Source organism: Strix aluco, chromosome Z (genome assembly GCF_031877795.1).
Source record: "Strix aluco isolate bStrAlu1 chromosome Z, bStrAlu1.hap1, whole genome shotgun sequence".
Taxonomy (NCBI): domain Eukaryota; kingdom Metazoa; phylum Chordata; class Aves; order Strigiformes; family Strigidae; genus Strix; species Strix aluco.
Genome location: NC_133971.1, coordinates 30,905,367 through 30,926,414, shown reverse-complemented (window position 1 = coordinate 30,926,414; position 21,048 = coordinate 30,905,367). Strand labels below are relative to the sequence as shown.

Here is a 21,048-nt window from a genome sequence, read left to right as displayed (position 1 = left end):
CTAAAAAGTCTATCCCTTCAGCTAACAAGCAGTTCCTTTCCTTACCACCTACTACATTGCAAGAGGAAGAGGAGATAATAAGTTAGTCAGATTTACTATTTCTTTGAGTGCCTGACTGGAAATCAGAAAGTGGGAGGTGCAGAAAGGGAACTTGAAGGACTTGAGTCTTAATTCTCTGCGCAGTGTCTAGTGAAAGGATGGAGGGTGGCTCCCTAAGGAATATCTAAGTTAGAATGTCTCCTAGCTTTGATATGTTCCTTAGGACATATGACGTGACATCCTTTCATTTTGAAAGGATGACTAAAAATAAGAGCAAAAATGGAATTAATAGAAAAAATTCACAGTAACAAGAATTTGATTCTAGTAAAAATATTTGGTTTGTTGCTAATACTGACATGGGGGAAGTTACATGCAGTCAGCAGACAATTATAAATCTGAAGTAGAACATATTGGCTGAAAACTCTATTGAGATTTTATTGCATTTTTACCTCATGTTTCAGAATTTAGATTGTATATGTGAGCATGACAGTTCAGTTGAATGTGAGCTCTTACCAATTTTCTGTAACTAGCAAATTGATCAAGACATGCAAAGTAGCCTAATTCCACTTAAAAATCTGCTTGCAGCAGTATTGATGAGAAAATAATTATGACAAACATACGTGGTGGTGAAGCATTTTGCCAGTATATTTAGCATAACATAAAGGATCTGTCTACTATATGAAATTTATTTTATGAGAAGAGATGGCAAAGTAGCACCTTCTATCCTAATCAGTATGCAAGATAACAACTATCAGTTTCTGACATTTTGGATCTCATTTTTCCCTGTTGTCTTCTGTGTCAGGTAAAATCAGTGGAAGTTGCAGAGTGAATGGAAATCTCTTCACTGACTTTCAGATAATCGGCTTCTCTTGTGATCTGAAGTAATTGGTTTTTTGTGTGAAACTGTTAATTAAGGTATTCTGTAGATCAGTTGTATGTATTTAACTGTTGCATATCACAGCAGAACTTGATTTTTTTTTTTTAAATCTCTTCTTGCCATCGTGTAGTATGAAACTGACAGGATTGCAGATACGTGTATCAGATAACGAACTCTGGGCTTTTTTGCAGATGTCATTTTGCAAGCTGTCTTTGTAATAAGCATGTTTATTGTAAAATGAAGAGGGTTTTCACAAGGACAGTTAATTCTAGACCCTGTCCTGATTATGTTAAAGCATAGATTGTCTTGGAGAGAACATAAACATGGAAGATTCCTTGTTTACTGGAATGCAAGACTTTATTTTGCTAGTGCCATTGGATTTGAATCATTCCCTGCAAGTCTGATTGGTAAGTGCATAGCTGTTGGAGGAGTGAGAAGGGAGGCTGGAGCCCAGGATTCCCACAGTTGAGTTGACAAGGTTGAAATGAATAAAGGGCAGTACCTTCCTGAGAAGGAGACCAAACTCTCCCTACAGGGAGAGAAAAGTCAGACAAAGGTGAGGGGAAGGAGAATTACTTAGTCAAAGGACACCAGCCAAGTTCACAACTAATTAGGGTTTGGAGAAAATGCATTGAAAGTTTTATTATTTTGCAAATGTGTGTAACACACTGATGTTCTTGACTTAGTAAAAAAGGAAAAACTTCCTTATTAAAGGTTTTGGTTTCTGCCATCTTCTAATGTTGTTCCTGAAAGTTTCAATTAGACAGTTGTACTTCCCAAGACAGGTGAATGTCTTTGTCTATCTTGAGACTGGATATATCTTTTAAACAGGTGAGTCAAGGGCGGAAAGCAAACTGAGGTTTTCTGCAGCACTAGGGCTGTGTCACCTGTAGAAATACATATTTCAAAGTGCACCTGAAAATTCAGATTTAAAAACGCATGGTTTCAGGTCAGAAATATTTAGAACCTCTGACTAAATTAATTTGTAGGATACTGAGGTTATCCAAAGGAATACATTGGGCCAGGAACATAGTATTTGCTGTGTCTGGTTATTTTGAAATTCTGAACAGGCTGCTGTTAAATTTGTTCATAGGAAATGGAAGTATCTGAACTAAGAGAAGAGACTGTTTTCTGGGTTTTTTGTTGACTTGCTACACTTCACAGCTAATATATGGCAAAAATAATGCAAAATGACTGCTTTACTAAATAGAAGTTTATAAAATATTTCCTCTGTGTATGGTAAAGAAATGGAAAGTATTGCCATACATTTGAAAATGTTCGGTAGGGAAACTGTGTTTAGACAAGACTGTACAGGGATTTCCCAGGAATGGTCAGCAGAAATTCATGTAACCATCAAAAATAGATTAGGACTTTAATTAGGGCACTAGATTTTAGTGAATCAGACATCAACTTTACAAACAATGAAGTGGAAAAGCTTACTGTGTCTTCACATTTTGGCCTTGTGGAAACACAATTATTACTGGGTTAAATCTTCTTCATGTTTTAGCGGGAGGTGGACTTTCTTCTCCTCATTCCTGCCTCCTCCTGGTCTCTTCCCCAGCTCCGCAGTGAAATATGTACCATGCTTGAGATTTTGACATGTAAAAAGTTTTCAGTTATACTTGTTTTCATCTGTATTACTATATTTACATAAATATACATGCAAATGGTACTATTATAGTGTGAGAAATCTGTGTTTGCACACACATTTGAAGGTTTAAATGGCAGATGAAGGGATCCTTATTCCAATAAATATTTAGGATAACAGAATTTTAATAGACCTGCTTGAAGCTGAAACATTTTATTTTAATTTCAGATTAAGTTCTGTGTTACTATGCATCTTCATCTTTAATGTATCTAACATACTCTTTTTTTCATTCTTTATCCCAAAAACTTGATTTGTACTTTAGTCACTTCCAAATAGTATGTTATTGCTTCTCTCTGGCTTGCCTACATCTTTTAAAAATACTGATAGGAGCCCAAAATGTTAAATTTTGTGTCTGAAATATACACATTTACATTCATGCGGTTTCCTGTGCTTCTGAGGAGAGATTGAGCATATGGAGCTTTTGGAAATCCAACCAGCTATTAGTTGTATAATATGAGTGAATAAAGCCAATTTTAGGCTTCAGATTTTGAAATCTTCATCACAGTAATTACTCTTCCTTCTCTGGTATTTCTGTCTTCTGCTTATCTCATTAGCTTTCAGTATTTTTGACCCAGTCTTCAGTTTTTCTTAGCTTCTCCAGTATCTCTTTTTCTGTCTATATTGTCTGGTTTTTTTACAACTATTTTGTCTAGGCTTCCCATGATCTTCCATGCCTTTCCTTATGTGGCTAACCCTCCAATAAATGTGTCCTAAGAAGCTTTCCTTAAGCCTCTTTTATTATGTACCTTTCTACAGTTCCAAATGTGAAAGTGTGGATTCTGCATCAAAGATATGGATATGTACTCATACATTTAATCTGGAACGTTTTTGTCTTAGAAATACTACTGTATATTCAGAACATTTCACAGTGCTTTGGATTTTGGTCAGTTAGTACATTATTTTGAAAAAATTATCCAAAGCATTCCTGTCAGCACACAGTTATAACAAAACAGCTGATTTTAAGATGTTCAGCTGAAGAGAAATACTTGTATACCCAGAGTTAAGAAGGTGCAAAATTCAGCTATATGAAGGGGAGTTAAGTAGAATCTATAGCAGCTTAAGACACAGGGTTTTTGTAAATAGTTTAAGATACTACATACATCCAGTTTCTTCAAGAGTTACAGAAGTGTAAGTTAATATCTTGAAGTTCTTCTAATGAAGAGTAAAATGTGACAGTTCAGTGCTGGCTAATTTTACTGTTCTGAGTTAAATTCAAAATGATAGTAAGATCATGCTGATAAACTCTCTCCTGTGTTTTTGTGTTTTATATCTTTAAAATAAATGTGGATTAATCAAAGCAGTGATGATAGTGTAGTAATTTTGCCTAAAGAAAATTAGAAGATGTGGCTAAATGACTGAATGAAAAGTAATTTCATAATAGTGAACTAAATCATGAGATAAAGACACTCTCGGTAGCAAGAATTTTGTTGCTTTTTTTTTTTTACTTCATTTGCAGTGTTTAGTGAGAGAGTATGAGATACCATTTTAGGGTATAACTTGGTGTGATCAGATATCTAGGTCATGCAAGTGTGAGCTGAAGTCTTTTTTCAAAAAAAAAAAAGTTTGAGGGCTGATGGACTGATAAATCTTTTCATTAGTTGCCAGTAAATGCTCAAAGATGAAACTAAGAGATGTCATGTAGTAAATTATAAAACAAATTCACTCAGGTCGTTCTTCCTGACTATATTCAGTCCCAGTCTTCAAGTTGTTGACAGATATCTTTAATATTAAGAATGATGTTGCTGAAGGTAAAATATAAGATACTAACTTTCATTGACTTTTATTGTAGAAGATAACTCTAAGCATTTTCAAAATGAAAACACTTTCAATTATAGATGAGTTTGTGTAGTATGAATACATAATCTCATCATGCATTCTTATTCAGTTGAAATTGCCGTTGAAGTAAGTGTCTGAAATTCTAGTGTTTGGTCCATAAATTGGTTAATAAGAACTTCAACATCAATCCATATCTGAATTGAAAAAGTTATCGATCTCTTTTCTTTAGGTATCTGATGTCCAAAGCAGCTGCAGATCACCAACTCCCTCTCTGTGTGACATCACTAGAAAACGCTAGACTGGTGATGTCACACATACCACAGAACCCCGCTGCAGAATGGAGCAGGCCTATTAAGGGTAAGGTAAGTTTTCTCCCTCCACCACCACCCCTTTCAACAATATTGCATGGTTTTATAAGATTTCTACTTTTCTTTATCTTATGTCCCTGGGATATAAAGTAAAGATTAAAGAAAATCTTATAAAACTGCATAATATTGTGGTTGTGTGTGTGTTTATTTAAAAACAAAACAAAAACTCCCCTATAAAGTTCAGTCCTTACCTCATATATCCGTATCCTGGCTCCAGTCTGCTTTGGGGTTCCATGATGAGTATGCCAGAATAGAGTATGTTGGGGCATCACGGAGAGTGGAGTGAGCATTTCCTGGCTGCTCTGGATGTCAGAAACCTTATCTTAAAAGGTAAGTTTTCAGTTGACAATGTGTTGGATGTCTCTCCATGTTTATATGGAAGCATTCAGCACATATCTAAAATGTATTTTTATTCTGGTTGCATTTTTTAAATTTACCTGACAAGCTGAAAGTCACATTTTATACTTGTCCTCTGTCTAGGCCTTTTTTCTCTTTTGTTTTGTTGCTAATACCTTACATTGTGTTTCCAGAAGAAAATACTGTTTGTTTGTTACTACCTGGAACAAGATGGCAACTAAGGTCTGTTTAATGTCTTTATCAGTGATTTGGATGAGGGGATCGAGTGCACCCTCAGAAAGTTTGCAGACAACACCAAGTTGGGTGGGAGTGTTGATGTGCTTGAGGGTAGGGAGGCTCTGCAGAGAGATCTGGACAGGCTGGAGCGATGGACCGAGGCCAACTGTATGAGTTTCAACAAGGCCAAATGCCGGGTTCTGCACTTGGGTCAAAACAACCCCACACAACTCTACAGGCTTGGGGAAGAGTGGCTGGAAAGCTGCCCAGTGGAAAAGGACCTGGGGGTGTTGGTCAACTGCCAGCTGAATAAGAGCCAGCAGTGTGCCCAGGTGGCCAAGAAGGCCAGTGGCATCCTGGCTTGTATCAGCAATAGCGTGGCCATCAGGGACAGGGAAGTGATCTTACCCCTGTACTGGGCACTGGTGAGGCCGCACCTCGATTCCTGTGTTCAGTTTGGGGCCCCTCACTGCAAGGCAGACATTGAGGTGGTGGAGTGTGTCCAGAGAAGAGCAACAAAGCTGGTGAAGGGTCTAGAGAACAGGTCTTATGGGGAGTGGCTGAGGAAACTGGAGTTGTTTAGCCTGGAGAAAAGGGGGCTCAGGGGAGACCTTACTGCTCTCTACAACTACCTGAAAGGAGGTTGTAGCGAGGTGGGTGTTGGTCTCTTCTCCCAGGTAACAAGCAATAAGACAAAAGGAAACGGCCTCAAGTTATGTCAGGGAAGGTTTAGATTGGATATTAGGAAAAATTTCTTCATGGAAGGGGTTGTTAAGCATTGGAACAGGCTGCCCAGGAAAGTGGTTGCCTCACCATTCCTGGAGGTTTTTAAAAGATGTGTAGATGTGGCGCTTAGGGACGTGGTTTAGTGATGGACTTGGCAGTGTTAGCTTAACAGTTGGACTTGATCTTAAAGGTCTTTACTAATCTGAACGATTCTATGATTCTAGAAGTCAGATGCAAGGTATAGAAGCAGTGGTGCTGGGAATGTGAATTACCATATGTGAACATAACTCAGTACGTGCCTAAGTTAGGTACTGGATATTTCTATTTAAATAATCAGTTAGGAATGCAGGCTCTTATGAAACTTAGAATTAATTCAAGTAAATTGAAGGGGAACAGTTTCTTTACACATCTATTAAGAAAAGCTCTTCAGTGATGGAGAAAGACTGTTTTTACCTCTAAATTACTGTCCTGGGTTGATATAGCTGGGTAATTTTAGTTCATGTCTACTAATAAAATTCTGATGGATTTCATAAACAACGGAAGGCAGTACATTTAGATCTCCATTTCTACAGACCCCTTGTTGATGAGAGGACTGAACTATGGGATGTAGTAGCTATTCCTTTGTACTAACCCTGCCGTTCTGCTAAACCACTCCTTGTGGAATTTCCTGAACAGCTATATTTTGATTACTTTGAGTGGAACAGTCATGGCTGTTCTGCTGTCGTCAGTTCCTTCTGTGCCATTAGATGTTGCATTCCATTTATTTGTTAAACCCTAACGCATCAGGTCTATGTCGTTGTAAGGAACCCTGCAGTCATTGGTTGAAAGGGACATTTGAAGGTCTCCCCACCTCAAAGCAGGTCTGTTGTCAGTGCATGCATCCATGACCTGACTAGCCAAGTCCTGAAGACAAGAAAGAAAGAATGGAGATTCAACAGCTTCTCTGTGTAACCTGCTCTAATGCCATATGTTTCTGATCAAAATACACCTTCTAAGGCTCAGCCTAAACATCCTAAGCTTCAGTTTGCAGCTCTTCTCCTGCATTACATCATTTGGTATTGCTGAGAAGAGTTTGCAACACAGATGTTTGTAAAGTCAAGTTTATTATCTATAGAAGTTGGTAGGCAGCTGTGTGATGGTGAAGTAAGGAGTTAAGTCATAGCTTTATCAATTATTCATTTGCCTTTTTTTTCCCCTGGAAAAAATACAAAACTGTTAGAGAATGAAATTGCATAGGAAAGGTAATGCTAGATTTTGTAGTGATGTGTCTTATGGTTATAGACTCTTTTTTATATCCCTTCCTTTTCACTTTTTTAGTATTTAAGGAAAAATAGCAGATCACTTGTGTAGCATCTGGACTTTGCAGAATTCTTATGTGTTTGCACAGAAAACCAACTGAACCACAATAATTGAAAAGATAAGGATTTTTTTTTTCCCCCCAGTCTTTTTTGGCCCATATTTGTTCTGTCCTAACTGTTTCTGAGGAATGAAAATTCTTCTCATGGCTTAAATTTGTGAATGTTTCCACTAACAGGTTTATTGTCAGCTCCTCAACACCAGTAAGAGAAATGAGTAATTGGAATACAGGGAAATAATTAATTTACATTTTTAAAATTATGTTGCTGTAATGTTTGCATTTAAATTATTTGGAAGCAATTTTGGAGTTCTCCAGAGATTATATCCAGAGGACACTATTTTTTTAAAAACTAGCTCTTTTTATTAAAAACTAGCTCTAGAATTTGGGGAGCAGGGGATTGGTTATTTTTTGTTCATTTCTGTAAGCAAGGAGAAAAGTGACTTGCATGTGTTCTACTTTGAAGTGTTAATGAAGGCAGTAAAGTCTTGAAGTCTGCTTTTGACTAACCCTTCTGTTTGTGTCTGGCTATTCAATGCATGATACAGTTATCACTTCAAAGTTTACTCAGTGGTCAGTTGATATTTATCTGGCTCATAAATACACTTTTTTCCTATTTAAGCTGAGATCTTAGCCTTATTTAAAGATAAATGAGTCTCAGAAATTAATAATTTATTGTTGTTTTTACTCTGTAGTAAATTTTCGTATCTAATACTGCATTTTCACACATCCCATTCTTTGCTATATCAAATGCATGTACAGCATTTGTATATCCTGAGAGTAATGGCATTGTTTATTTTTGCCATTTTGATTTTTATTTTGATACAATCCACCAATACTGTGTAGTATATAACTTCATCCTTTCAAAACTGAAATGTTTTATATATCTTACAAGAAAGATAAATCTGTGCACATAATATTCTTTCATATGTTTAGCAATTCTGTTGCCTGCTAACATCAGGAGGTGATACCAAATGCCTTGGTAGGCTACAGTATACAAAAGGGCTGTTTTCTGTTGCAGTGCTCAGTGACAGGTTTTATGCTGCAGTGCATTACATATGCAAATATCACTGGCCACAAATGAAGGAAATTAGAATGCAGTTTTTTGGCTTGTCTGTGTGTGCAACACTAACCGTTATGTGGTAATGTGGCATAGTTTCTGATTTAAATTCTTTGCTTTTGTAATTCTAATTGAAGAATGAAGAAGCAGCTATTCACGTTGCTGTGTAACAGGTAAATGATTATCCGTAAAAAATACATACCTGGTCTTCAAACAAGCATTCAGCCTGACTGATCTTGCTGTACGTTGGAGAGAAATGTGTAGAAAGGAATTATTCCAAAGTCCATAGAAAAATTACTACTGTAGACTGCTGAAAAGCAGCCATGTCAAGCTTTATCCGTCTTTTACTCCCCTACATTTCTTGGTGTGCTGGACCACAGGAAGCTGTGAAGGATATGAGCTCTATCAAAAGCTAAATATGTGTATGAAATAAATACGTTCCCTGGCTGCTTTTTCTTGCAGAACCATAGTATCTTTACTGTCTTACACTCTCTCTGACAAGTCAAGAGAGAAAATCCACATTTACATAAAATGCACAGAATTAGAGAGTGGCAGAAGTACTAGAGTATACCACATCTCTTTTTGTAGCTGTTACATATATATGCATTTTTCAGTCTTTTATGTAATAAACTAGAGAATAAAGTTTTGGGAAAAAATACTTAAGGTATGTCTAAGAGTGTTAAGAGATGTGTTCTGTATCATTCTGGCCACCATGGTTGTGCTGCATATATGTATATACATGCTAATTGTCATTTCCCAGTATCTTTCATGTTCATTTAGCCTCTCCAGATTTATTAAAACATGAATTCTTCATGGGAGATCATAAGTTTACATATAACAGTTTGGAAAAGAAAAACATTTTTAGTTATACATTTGAGTTAAAAGCTTAAAGCTTTTATGTCAGAAAACTTGTCCGTGCTGCATAGTCTGTTACTTCATAAATGACCAATTTGCAAAACTTATCTTTTAAAAAACATTTATATAGAACTGAATAAAATAGAAAAATGTAATGCAAAAACTGTGTCGTTTTTTATCCCTGAAAATCATAGTAAATTGTTTTTGCAAATAATAATAATAATATAAATTGTATCACTTATGTTAAGTGAGAATATGGTAAGATTTTCTATAGAAATTTTATCTCTAACTATTAAAATTGTACGTACATGGTCTCCCTGACCTGAACAGATTACTACCTATGCAGGTTACTAATTTAGGTAATTTTAAACATATGGTGTGTTCATAGGATTCTACTTCAGTTTTAAGTTTGACCTGTAAAAAATTAACATCCTTGCAGTATTGCTTTTTTAACTAGGACATTATCTTTCAGTAGTATAAAAAAAAAGTAGAAGTATCATGTCTTAATGTAGGTTAAGTGTAGATGTAACTGTGAAACTTACTAATATTTTCTGCCAGTTATTTTCCTCATATACTGTATTAGTGTACCAGGATTACTGTAGTACTAATACAATATAACAAGATTCAGGTCTAATGCAATGATAAATAAATGGTATTTACGTTTGCAGGGAAGATGGTACCACCGGAAGCAAGCAGTAAAGGAATTGCATGGTACCTTGATACGACTGCTTAATGAACTGTTACCATGGGAACCAAAGCTAATGAAAGCGTTTCAAAGAAACAGGTAATTAGCTGCTCTTTTATTAACAATAGTGCATGGGATGGAACACAGAACAAAATCTACCTTTTAAAAACTAACAAATAAGTTGGCTTCTCAAGTCAATTAAAATACTTTCAGGAGAGGAGTGGGGCACTGACAATGCTTTAGTTGGAAGAATTATTTTATGTTCCAGGATTACTGTCTCTAAATAAAAGTTGAGTTTAACCCGCTAATATTTTTTTCCTCTAAAATGCTCTAGAATCCTTAAGTGTGCCTATCAATAGTTGTATCACAATTCAGCTAGGATTTATATTGCTGTTTATTTGGTTAAGAGGTGCTGAAAACCTGTATCTGGAAAACCAGACCAGGGCTTCTTAAAATACTTTGTCAGTCTGCTGACTGTCTAAAGCTACCTAAATTGGTTGTTAATGAATTCTCCACAAAGCCATTCTTAACATTGTTTTGAGGTCTTTGTAACCCTGTAAATTTGAAATGCTTCTGGAATGAGGTGAGTCAGAGAAATACCAGTGAAGTGGTGGCTGATTTAAGTCTAGTAAGGGCAAGTATTAGTAGCAATGAAGATGCTACCCAGATTATAAATCCTGGAGAGATTGGATATTGCCTTTGTATCATCACTGTGTTTTGAAGCTTGGTGCCATTGTTGTCTGTTAGCCATACAACTGTTGCTATAATCATGCCTTAGTTCTGCCACCTAGACATTTAATAAGCGAGTAATGATTAGAAGCTTGAATGCTGTGTCAGATGATAGGTAAAGTTAAGCAGCTGCTTAAATGTTGAGTGTGAAGGAAGCAAATTACCCAGCTAAGTGGTGCAGATCTAATTCTGAAAAGTGTAAAAGGTACTGTGTTTAAAAAAACAACAACATAACAGCAAAGACAGTAAACAGAACGAAGAGTTGGTTCCTTAGTAGCTCATTTTATGGATATCATGTGTGAATTAAGATCCATATTTGGAAATTTAGGATGTTGTCGAATATTTTGCTTTAAATAGTGGACTGAAGTACAAGTTTTGCTTTTTTTCTATTCCTTTCTATTCAAGTTTCTGTTCATTTTCCTTAGCTGTTCATTTCTTCCTGTCTAGCAATTCAGACTCTTTTTGGAAATGTGGCAGATGCTAATACAGTTAGAAAGCATTTCTGTTTCCAGTATGTGGGGTTTCCAGTTTTATCTTTTATGTAAATTCTGCTATGGAATAGTTTGGTGTCCCGCATTAGTTCTTGTTTGTTAAATGTGGTTATAGAATACAGAAGTAGAACTGTCATGTAAAGTGCATAGAAGTACTATATATGCGGTGTGCCTAATATCAGTAAATTTTAGTCAGGAGCTGGGTAGCTGAGGTCTTGGATGTACGTGTGCTGGTAGCTAGAGAAGCATGCACTTGAAGTGGAGGATAATTTCTGAGATTAACTCATATTTCTCCTAGTTTATTCAGCAATGCTAGCCTAGTTATTCCCATGATGTAACTGTTTGGACAGACACATAGTATACGGGGAACAGCTCCAGCTGAAAAACAATCTTTATGAATCATGGGGAGGAAAGAGAGATGGGTTGGGGGAGGCTAGATCAATGTCTTGTTCTGGTTCATTATGCATCTGCTAGGCAGCTGTATAGCATCACTGACAGTGATGAAGAAGGGTGTCATGTGAAAGGGAAAAAGCAATTGAGTAAAGATTGCTTATGTTGCTGTAAACAGCAGCACCACCACAAGTCTAGCTGCAGTTGCAGTGTCTATCAGGTGTCTCAGCCAGCTACTAACATCTACTAATTGAAGGACAGTGTTTGCCTTCTAGGTTGTCAAGGGCTGGGCAGAGCTTCCTTCAGTGCAAGACCTCAGTATGAAATAAGAGTCTTCCTTACTTACTTTTTTGTTGTTTTAAATTAGTAGGAGCACTCTTTATGATGAAAATTATTTTTTTTTTTTCCTTCCCCTTTCTAGTTTTTTCAAAATTGTGACAGAGTGTGATGGTGAATGGCATTTGAATAGCAGCAAGGTTTAAAAGGAAAGGTTATTTGTATCCACTGATCACATTTGTTCACTTGGCCCTACAGCAGAAGTTCCTCAGAAGAAAAAAGGGAATTCCCATCCAGAAACTTTAGTACAGTAGTGGTTCCCTAGTGTTCTTTCACACCTAGACTTCAAACTCAAAAACATAATGACAGAGTTGGAGTATCATCCACATCCTCATACAGACTTCATGGTTGTCTTCTCAGTGAGAGTGTCAAAACTGTGAGTAAACTATTAGGTATCACCTGGGCCTCCATTCACATCACCTGCCCATGGGCCCAGGATCCCCATTTCAGGTCATTCTGCAGTCTTCAATCTCTGCCGTAGGAATGCCAGTTTCCAGTTCAACTACAGCAGTTCATGTGCCTGGCCATGGGCCCTGCTAACCTGGACTGACCCTCAGACTGACCTTGGACCTGTGTTGTCACTGTGGACCTGCCCAGAAATCACTTGACTGGGTCCTGACCCTGGCAGCCATCACTGGACCTGATCCTGAACTGAATTTGTCAACTGACTTCCCACCTTGACCTCAGACTTGTCTCAGCACCAGAAATTTGCCTATTAATCTGGGCTCTTAGTTGAACTCAGTTACCCAAGCCTGCCCTGCTCCCTCATTCAGGTGTCCTGGCTGGTGAGGCTCATGCCCTACCATATGTGGCATCATGCTTGACTTCCCTCTCCATCCCTCAGGGAGCATCAGGTCATTGCTGCAGTCACTGTTACTTTAACACACAAGAATGGGTAAATTTACAGTCTTACTCCTAGTGTCATAGGGATTAGATCCAGACTATTAGATTCTGTTCCACACAAGGTGCTAATTGCTGTAATCTATTTATTCAATTGCTAAATAATCTTCCTGAATATTGTGTTGGTTACCACCAGCTGAATCCTGTAGTTCACTGTGTGTGTACAGTAAAATACCCCCTAGATCTCATCTAAACAATGGTTAGAAGAAGGGACAATGGAAATATGCAGCAGTTCAGGAGTATCAAGGTAAGTGGATGTGTTTCTGGACAGTGTTCAAATGAGTAAAGCAGCTATGCATTTCCATCATATGCACATTCTTTAGTGGAGTGTGAGCCTATGGAAATGATAGTGGCAGCTGTTCTAATGGCTCAGAGATAAGAAAGTTTACTCGGAGAAAGTTACATTACAGTCCCATAGCTGGGCCAAAAGCATGATGCATTTAAGAAAAACGAGATTTACATAATTCTTTAGTTGGGTTGCCTTCAGAGGAAAGAATAGACTTGTTACAGTTAATACTCAAGTCCATACAGGTAAATCTGTCACAATGCAAGATGAAGAAAGAAACAGAAGATGGATGCGGTAAAACAGTGATGGTGATATTTGACTCAAACTTTTTCCCTATTGTTACAGGACTTACTGACATAGAATTCAGTTTTGGTGAGGGAAGGCATGTTACTGTCACTTCACATTTTCTGGGTTTTAGAGACTTGCAGACAGAGCTACCCTGAAATTTTTTGAAGGGCAGAGGCAATTAACTCTACATCAACTTCTTGTGTGGCAGCAAACACAAATAAAAATATGTTAAAAAAAGTGTGGTTCTTTAGTAAAGTTAGTTTTGTTATTTTCAAGGTCTAGATTGAAGAAGGACTATGATGACTTTAAAAGACATCCAGACCATGATAAATTTGCTGGAGAATTGTGGAGTAATGATGAAAGTGAAGTTGATTCTGGCAAAGACTCTTTTGCAGAGGTATGCTGTAAATCTTCAGAGTCTGCAGAACATGTGGAAGTTCCCAAAAAAGATCACTCAGACAATGGTAAGCATTTACTGGAATTTGATAGCTTGAACTTGATTTAGGAGCTGAATCAAGTTGATTCAGGAGCTTAACTTTTCCATGTGAGTTTGTTCTACTTTTTACTTTAACTACTACTGTGATGATACTGAAATAGTTTGTTATGCATGTCTAACGCATGTAGACTAGAAGAGGGCAGGCATGACAAGATGAAAATTCTGATTAATGCAAGTTTTTGCCATTTTTGTGCTTAAGTATTTCTGTGATGACATAGTAGGCCTGCTCAGAATTTACGTTTAGGGTGGGTTGACATTGGTTGTCTGCCACATGCTGACCCTGCCACTCTGTCAATTCCCTTTGTTAACCGGACAGGGAGAGAAATTAAGATGGGAAAGCTTATGGGTCAAGATACAGACAGGGAGATCACTCATCAGTTACTGTCACAGGCAAAACAGACTCACTTGGGAAAAATTAATTTGATTTATTGCCAACTAAAAATAGAGTAGGATGGTGAGAAACAAAGACAAAAACTAAAACACCTCCCCCTGCCCCATCTTCACCTTCTTCCCAGGCTCAACTTCATTTCCATTTCTTCGACCTCTTCCCCTGTCAAGTAGCACAGGGGGATGGGGATTGGGAGTTGAGGTCAGTTCATAACACTTGGTCTCAGATGCTCCTTCCTTACACTTTTGCCCTGCTCCAGTGTGGAGTCCCTCTCATGTGATACAGTCCTTCACAAACTGCTCCAGTGTGGCTCCTCTCCACAGGCTTGAGTCCTTCAGGATAAGACTGCTCCTGTGTGGGTCCCCTGTAAGCCACAGTTCCTGTAGGAACCTGCTCCAGTGTGAGTTTTCCATGGGCTGCAGCTTCCTTCAGGGCATGTTCACCTGCTGTGGAATGGGGTCCTCAACATGCTGCAGTGTAGATAACTTCTCCCTGGTAGCATGGTCCTCCATGGGAGGGGGTCAGCCTGCTTCACCATGGTCCTCACAGGTTGCATTCCAGTATGCAATCCATTCCAGTACCTGGAGCACCTCTTCCCCTCCTTCTTCACTGACCTTTGTATCTACAGGGTTGTTTCTCCAACATTTTTTCCTCACTCCTCTCTATCACACTCTTCTTGTGCAGCATTTTCCATAAGGCATCACTAGCTTGGCTGATGGTCTCAGCCACGTCCTGCACTGGATCTGTTTTGAAACCGGCTGTGTCTGTCACAGGGCAGTTCCTGGCCTTTCCTCACACAGGCCCTGCAGCCCCACACTGCTAAAACCTTGCCAGGACCTCAACGCACAGCCTCTCTGTCTACCTGTCACCCCTGCCTGCATCCTGGGCCCTCTTACCCACTTCATGTGTTCCCTGCTCACTGGCTGGTCCAGCTCAGTGCTCAGTATGAAACATGTGGCACTCACACCCTTGTCCCAGAGGCACTCCACACTCACAAGTCAGCCTGATATGCCAGCCCAGACCCCAGGCTCCCCTGCTCACTGGCTAGTCCAGCTTGAAGTTTGCCAGTGCATACACACACACTGCTCCCATGCACACTGGATTTGGGGAAGATACAGACACTCACCCCCCAGCAGCCAGCACCAGGCACACAGGCTGTGACCTCCTGCTCTGTCCTTGCAGTCTCCCCTTCTTCTGCACATCCCTTCATGGGTTTATACAGCTCCACTGATTCCCTCACCCCTCGCAGCCCAGTGTCCAGGATCTCCCCTGGTTTACAGTCATATCAGTTGCAAAGTCCAGGTTGATCTTCCTGGAAGGGGCACCTGCAGTTTCTTGATAGCCCATCAATTGGTGTGATTGGTGAGGTTGTTTCTTGTCATTGTCTCCACGTTTGATTTGTTAGGTATCTGTCTGTATATTTTTCTTCCAGCTTCTCCCTTTTTCCCCTCAAGATAACCTTTCTGGAATAAACATTCTCACACCCTCACATTCCTTCATCAATTAGTGCGAATGACCAGGTTTGGTTTTCCTCACTGTCTCCCATGCTGGTCAGGTTTGTGTCTCTGTATGTTCTTGTTTATGACTTCCTCCTTTCCTTATTACCCTCTTTTTGCATTGTAAAAGGTCCTTGACCAGATGCCCTTAAAGAAGCAGATACTCTCCTTCCATGTATCTTTACACTTGCAAACTAGCATTTTGCCTTTAGCTAGACACTGTAAAATTGTTATATAGAGGTATCAATTGCAAACGTGTAAAAGACAGTTTCTGTTTTAATATCCTTGCAGATGAAATGAAACTATTAGAGATGAATTTACCTGCAGGAAAAAACAGAATTCTGAAAAAAGAATCAACCTCAAAAGAAATACAGAAGACACTGCCCAAATGTGTTAAACGACAGTCCAAGCAAAATAGTTGTCTGGATCAAAGCACTAATGAGCTTTCACCAAGGAAGAAAGCTAAACTGAGCACTAATGAGGCTGTAGTCCACAGTTCAGAAAGTAGCCTGCAGCCAGATAGCTGTTTGACTGTGCTGAAACAATTTGAAGGGTCAACTCTTGAATCATTTTCCTTGACAGCTCCTCCAACATCGGTATCAAACTTCCTGAAAGGGACCAAACCAATCCAGGCCTTGCTTGCCAAGAATACTGGTAACAAAGTGACCTTAACAAATCAACTGTCACCTCCTCCTGGCATAACTGTATCTACTTCTGAAAAGCCGGTTTTATCACTTTTGGAATCATCACTGATAAAACCAGCATTGCCCTGCCAGACCAGTTCAAAGACTCCTTTACAAATGGTATACAAAATGCCAAATGGCCAATGTGTACCAATAGACCTTCACAACAGCTCTGTGAAAATTCAAATACAACCTGTGATTGACCCTAAAACTGGAGAAAAAGTCATGCAACAAGTTGTTATTTTACCTAAGAATTTTCTTATTCAGCAGAAGGAAGGAAAAATTGCATCCAAGGACATTCAGTCACTACAACAAAAATCATCTGAGCTGCACTGTACAACTTTACCAGAAGTATCAAATGTCAGTGTTTCTTTAACACCTGTTCTGGTAACAGGCTCTGTAAATGCTACCACTCAGTCACCTAGTACAATTTTTAACAAGAATATTACTCACTTGTCTCAAGTGACTGGTCCCATGAACACTACACAACCATTGCCTGCTGTAACTTCAGCAGGTAACTTATCCTCATCAACATTTCAGGTGAGCCAAACTGAAACTGACAGAATCAAGACTACAATTTCAACTGCCACATTGCCTGTGTCTTTGACTCTACCTACTCTTTCCACAGCTAGCCAGTCTTTGATATCAGCAACAGCATTAAGTGGGTCTACAAACACTGTTTCTGCCTGTCATAGCCTTGCATCGCAGCAGACAACTGACTCCTTTGAAACTAGGCAAGAGCTGAAGACAGTGTGTGTAAGAGAATCACAATCTATTCTGGTCACAACACGAGGTGGAAACACAGGAATTGTTAAAGTGCGAACAAACCCAGACCAGATTTCACCTAGTAGTTTATCTTCTGGTTCAGTTCTCACTTATGCACCTCAACTTCAGGCCTTTCTTGTGCCAAAAACCACAGCATTATCATGCTCTACTCTTCCATCTGTAGCAACAGGCACGTCTGGTTTCCCACACATTGGACAATTGTCTCTTTCTGGATTTGCCCCCTCAACAGCTTCTTCTGTTAACATTCCAGGTTTCCCAACTGATTTTACACAGGCAATGGAGAAAAATATCAAATTCACGTTACAGCAGCCTGCTGTTGGGGGCATTTTGGGTCAAGTAATAGAGAACTCCTGCTATGTGTCCTCTCCTCCTTTATCTTCCATTTCATTAGCTAGCAATTTGATGTCAGGAACTCCAAACAGTCCTGTTAGTGTGACTGGCATTGGACAAAATAACACTGTCATAACCCCAAATTCTTCTGTGCAGCAACAAGGTGATATTAAAACTAAAACAAATCCTGTTATACGATCTGAGTCTAATTCAGCAACAAATGGAGATTTAATCAGTGGTACTCCAGTCCAGAAACTTACATTAGTCACAAGTCCACCTATTTTATCACCCTGTGGGACACCAGGAGTCAGTATTATACCCTCTCCATCATCCACTGGTGTTAATGCTCAGAAGTTGGTTTTCATTAACACACAAATTGCCAATGGCCCATCAACCACCAATCTAGTTGCAGAGTCATTGAAACATAAACTTCCGTCTTCCATGAGCAAAACCTTTGTTAGTGCCACAGAGCAACCACAGTTGGTTCTGATCCCATCTACAGTAGGAGCACCAATAAGAATAAATTCATCACCAACTATTGCTCAAGTAAAGGATGTGAAAATTGGACTAAATATAGGTCAGACAATTGTAAATACTAAAGGCAATGCACAACAGGCTCCACCAGTTAATATATCACACCCTGCCATTTCTAAAGAAGACAAAAAGAGCATGGGCTTGGCACTATCTTTGACAGGTAGTAGTACTTTGGTTCCTGTTCCATGTTTTGTGAGTCAAAGTGCCATGTCAGTTAACGACTCTGTATGTCTTACAACAAAAGTTGAAAATGCCTTTACAGTAACAACAGCAAATGCATGTGTAGAATCTGTTTCAGTAACATCAAGTGGGACGACTTCTGGGACACAGCCCACTGTCTTGATTAGTGGAAATGATCCCTCAAGAATAAGGCCAATTCTGAGTAATCGACTGTGGACATCAAATATTGGAAATACTGTGGGAATATCAACCGTAAAAACAGGACATCTTGCTTCATCTGTGCTGATTTCAACAACACAACCGACAGTATCGCCTCAAAACTTAGCGTCTGCTTTGCAGTTTCCAGTCATTAGCTTCTCTGGATCTTCAGCCACCCCCAAAAAAGTGTTACATACAGTTCCTCAGTTGTCAGCAGTTCCAGCTCCTCCTCCAGTACCAAAAAGCCAGTTGCCTGCACTGCTTCAGTTTCAATCACCAGCAGTTTCAGCTGCTATGCCAAGTAATGCAGGTATTCACAAACCTCAGAGTGTGTTGCCCCCTTCATCACCAAGTACAGGTAAAGTCATTAGTTTTCCCAGTTCTTCTTCCCTACGAGGCCAGCAGGTGCCTCCTGGTACAGAGAAACAAAGTCATGCTTACACTTGTGCTTCTACCATTCAGACGTTTGCAGCTTCACCAACTTTAACAAGCAAGGCAGGAGGTCAGTTGAATGAACCTTGCATACAACAAAAAATAGTCATTAACACCTGTATGCCTTTGGCACCTGGAACTCAGATAATGATTAATGGTACTTGTTTTGTTGTTCCGCCACAAGGCCTTGGAGCTGGCAGCCATGTTCTTCTTCTCTCTTGTAATACAAAACAGACTCCTCCTTCAATTATTAACCATGGTCAGGAGGCTCAAGGTGTACCAACTGTTAATCCCATAACCTCAAAAATCGTGCTAGCACCAAGTAATTCATTAAACTGGCAATTATCAAAACATCCTTTGAAAAGCTCTACAAAAACTGTGAACTCTTTTGGTTCTGCAGATGCTTTACCCATCGTACATGCAACACAGCAGATCTTTAGTGCTCCAGCTAGCTCATGTACTCCACTGTCTGCAGCAACACTATCTGTGTCTTCAGTGATAAAATCTCCTGTTAATGTTGTAACTACATCATCTGTGGTTTCTGCTGTTCATCTTCTGAACTCTCATTTACCAAGCAACACTTCAGTGTTTCACTTAGACACTTCTGTGAAAAAACTGTTAGTCAGTCCAGAGGGAGCCATTCTGAATGCTATAAATACTCCAGCATCAAAAGTTTCTTCCCTGTCTTCATCACTGCCTCCTGTTGTTGTGTCCACAAGCAAAAATCCTGCCACTGTCTTCCCTGCATCTCAGTCATCTTGCCTTGACAAACCTGACAAAGCTGCATCCTGAATTTACCACAACTGAGCCACTTTGAAATTTTGGGGCATTCTTCTGACTTTAGAAGTTGTAACTATTGAATAATTTCTTACGTTGTTTGAAACAGTTGATTTACTCAAAACTACTTAAGATTGCAGTTCTTTCCTGTTTACCTGTGGGGCTTAGGAGGAAGAAAAAATTATTTAGTTCGTCAGAGGTTTTCAGAGAATTCTTTAGTAAAAAGGTTAGAAATTACCAATGAATTCATTAAACATTTTAGTTTGGAGAAATCTAGCCTTTTGCACATGTTCCATCTTAGAGTATGGACTGTTTGCCAGTGTGTTTATGACAGTATATATCTCCTTTTTATTTGTCAAATTTATTTTTGATTTGTTTCTGTAAAATAAAAAATATTTATGCATTGTAAAAATGCAATCTATGGTATCGAATTGTACATATTGATGAATTCCTAACAATCTGTACTAAACTATATGTACAAAGAATTATGCTGTCTTATTTATGTTTTGTTTACATAATGTATAGTTTTTTAAGTATTTTAGTAACTTTGGACCAGTGTACTGTTTAGCAACAATGCAGAAGAATCTGCATATAATAAATCAAGTTGCTGTACTGCTTTGTCTTGCCAGTAGTTTAAAAATATGTATATCTGTTACACCGTGTCACAATACATATATATACGTCTTCCTACTTAATGCATCTCAGCTTTTGGAATATAGTAGAATGAAAATATTTAATATCTTCTGCTTTTCTTTGTGGTTTACATTTCACATGATTTGATAGGAGTTGGAAGGAAGGCCATCTTGTTGATCATCCTAGTACAGGGTGGGATAACCCATACTTCATCCATTCTTAATAAATCTTTTGTTATATTGCCTAAAATCTCCAGTGATGTGGTAAGGCTAGAAATGGGTTTCCCAGGCACCAGTCTAAGTCACACTGGTTGCTGGTCAGGACCACCATGTTTTGTCATAAAGCCATAGATCTGTTGGAACAGTTCATTATTCTCTCTTTTATAGCCTTGTATGCATTTTTACATATCTGATAACTGTAACAAGGTCACTCTTTAATCTTCTGTCTAGCTATAACAAGTTACCCATTTTTTTCACCAGTCATGCTTCCTAGATCTGTATTTTTTTCTTTAGCTTTTAAATGGTCTATCTGGAAGGATAGTGCTAAAACATCTCACAATATTAAAGGAGGCCTTATTAGTGCTTTGAGTGGGAATAATACACATATTATATAAATCTTCCTTTTTTATGCAGTGTATTCAATATATGTTGGCTTAGGTTCATCTTTTGATCTCATAAAACCCTTGGATTATCAGCTGAGTTCACAGGTGCCTGCTGCAGTGTTCATAGAACCAG

General features: G+C 38.7%; 1 protein-coding gene across 3 annotated transcripts in view; it reads left to right on the top strand.

Moving 5' to 3' along the window:
- Positions 1-20,425, top strand: part of BRD10 (bromodomain containing 10) — a 55,673-nt gene extending 35,248 nt beyond the window's left edge. For all 3 annotated transcript variants that reach the window (XM_074812555.1, XM_074812556.1, XM_074812557.1), the window contains 3 exons: positions 9,945-10,060; positions 13,658-13,845; positions 16,053-20,425. In XM_074812555.1, the coding sequence (XP_074668656.1) occupies positions 9,945-10,060; positions 13,658-13,845; positions 16,053-19,696 (3,948 nt within the window). In that variant the 3' untranslated portion in view covers positions 19,697-20,425. The remainder of the gene's footprint in view (positions 1-9,944; positions 10,061-13,657; positions 13,846-16,052) is intronic.
- Positions 20,426-21,048: the final 623 nt, after the last annotated feature.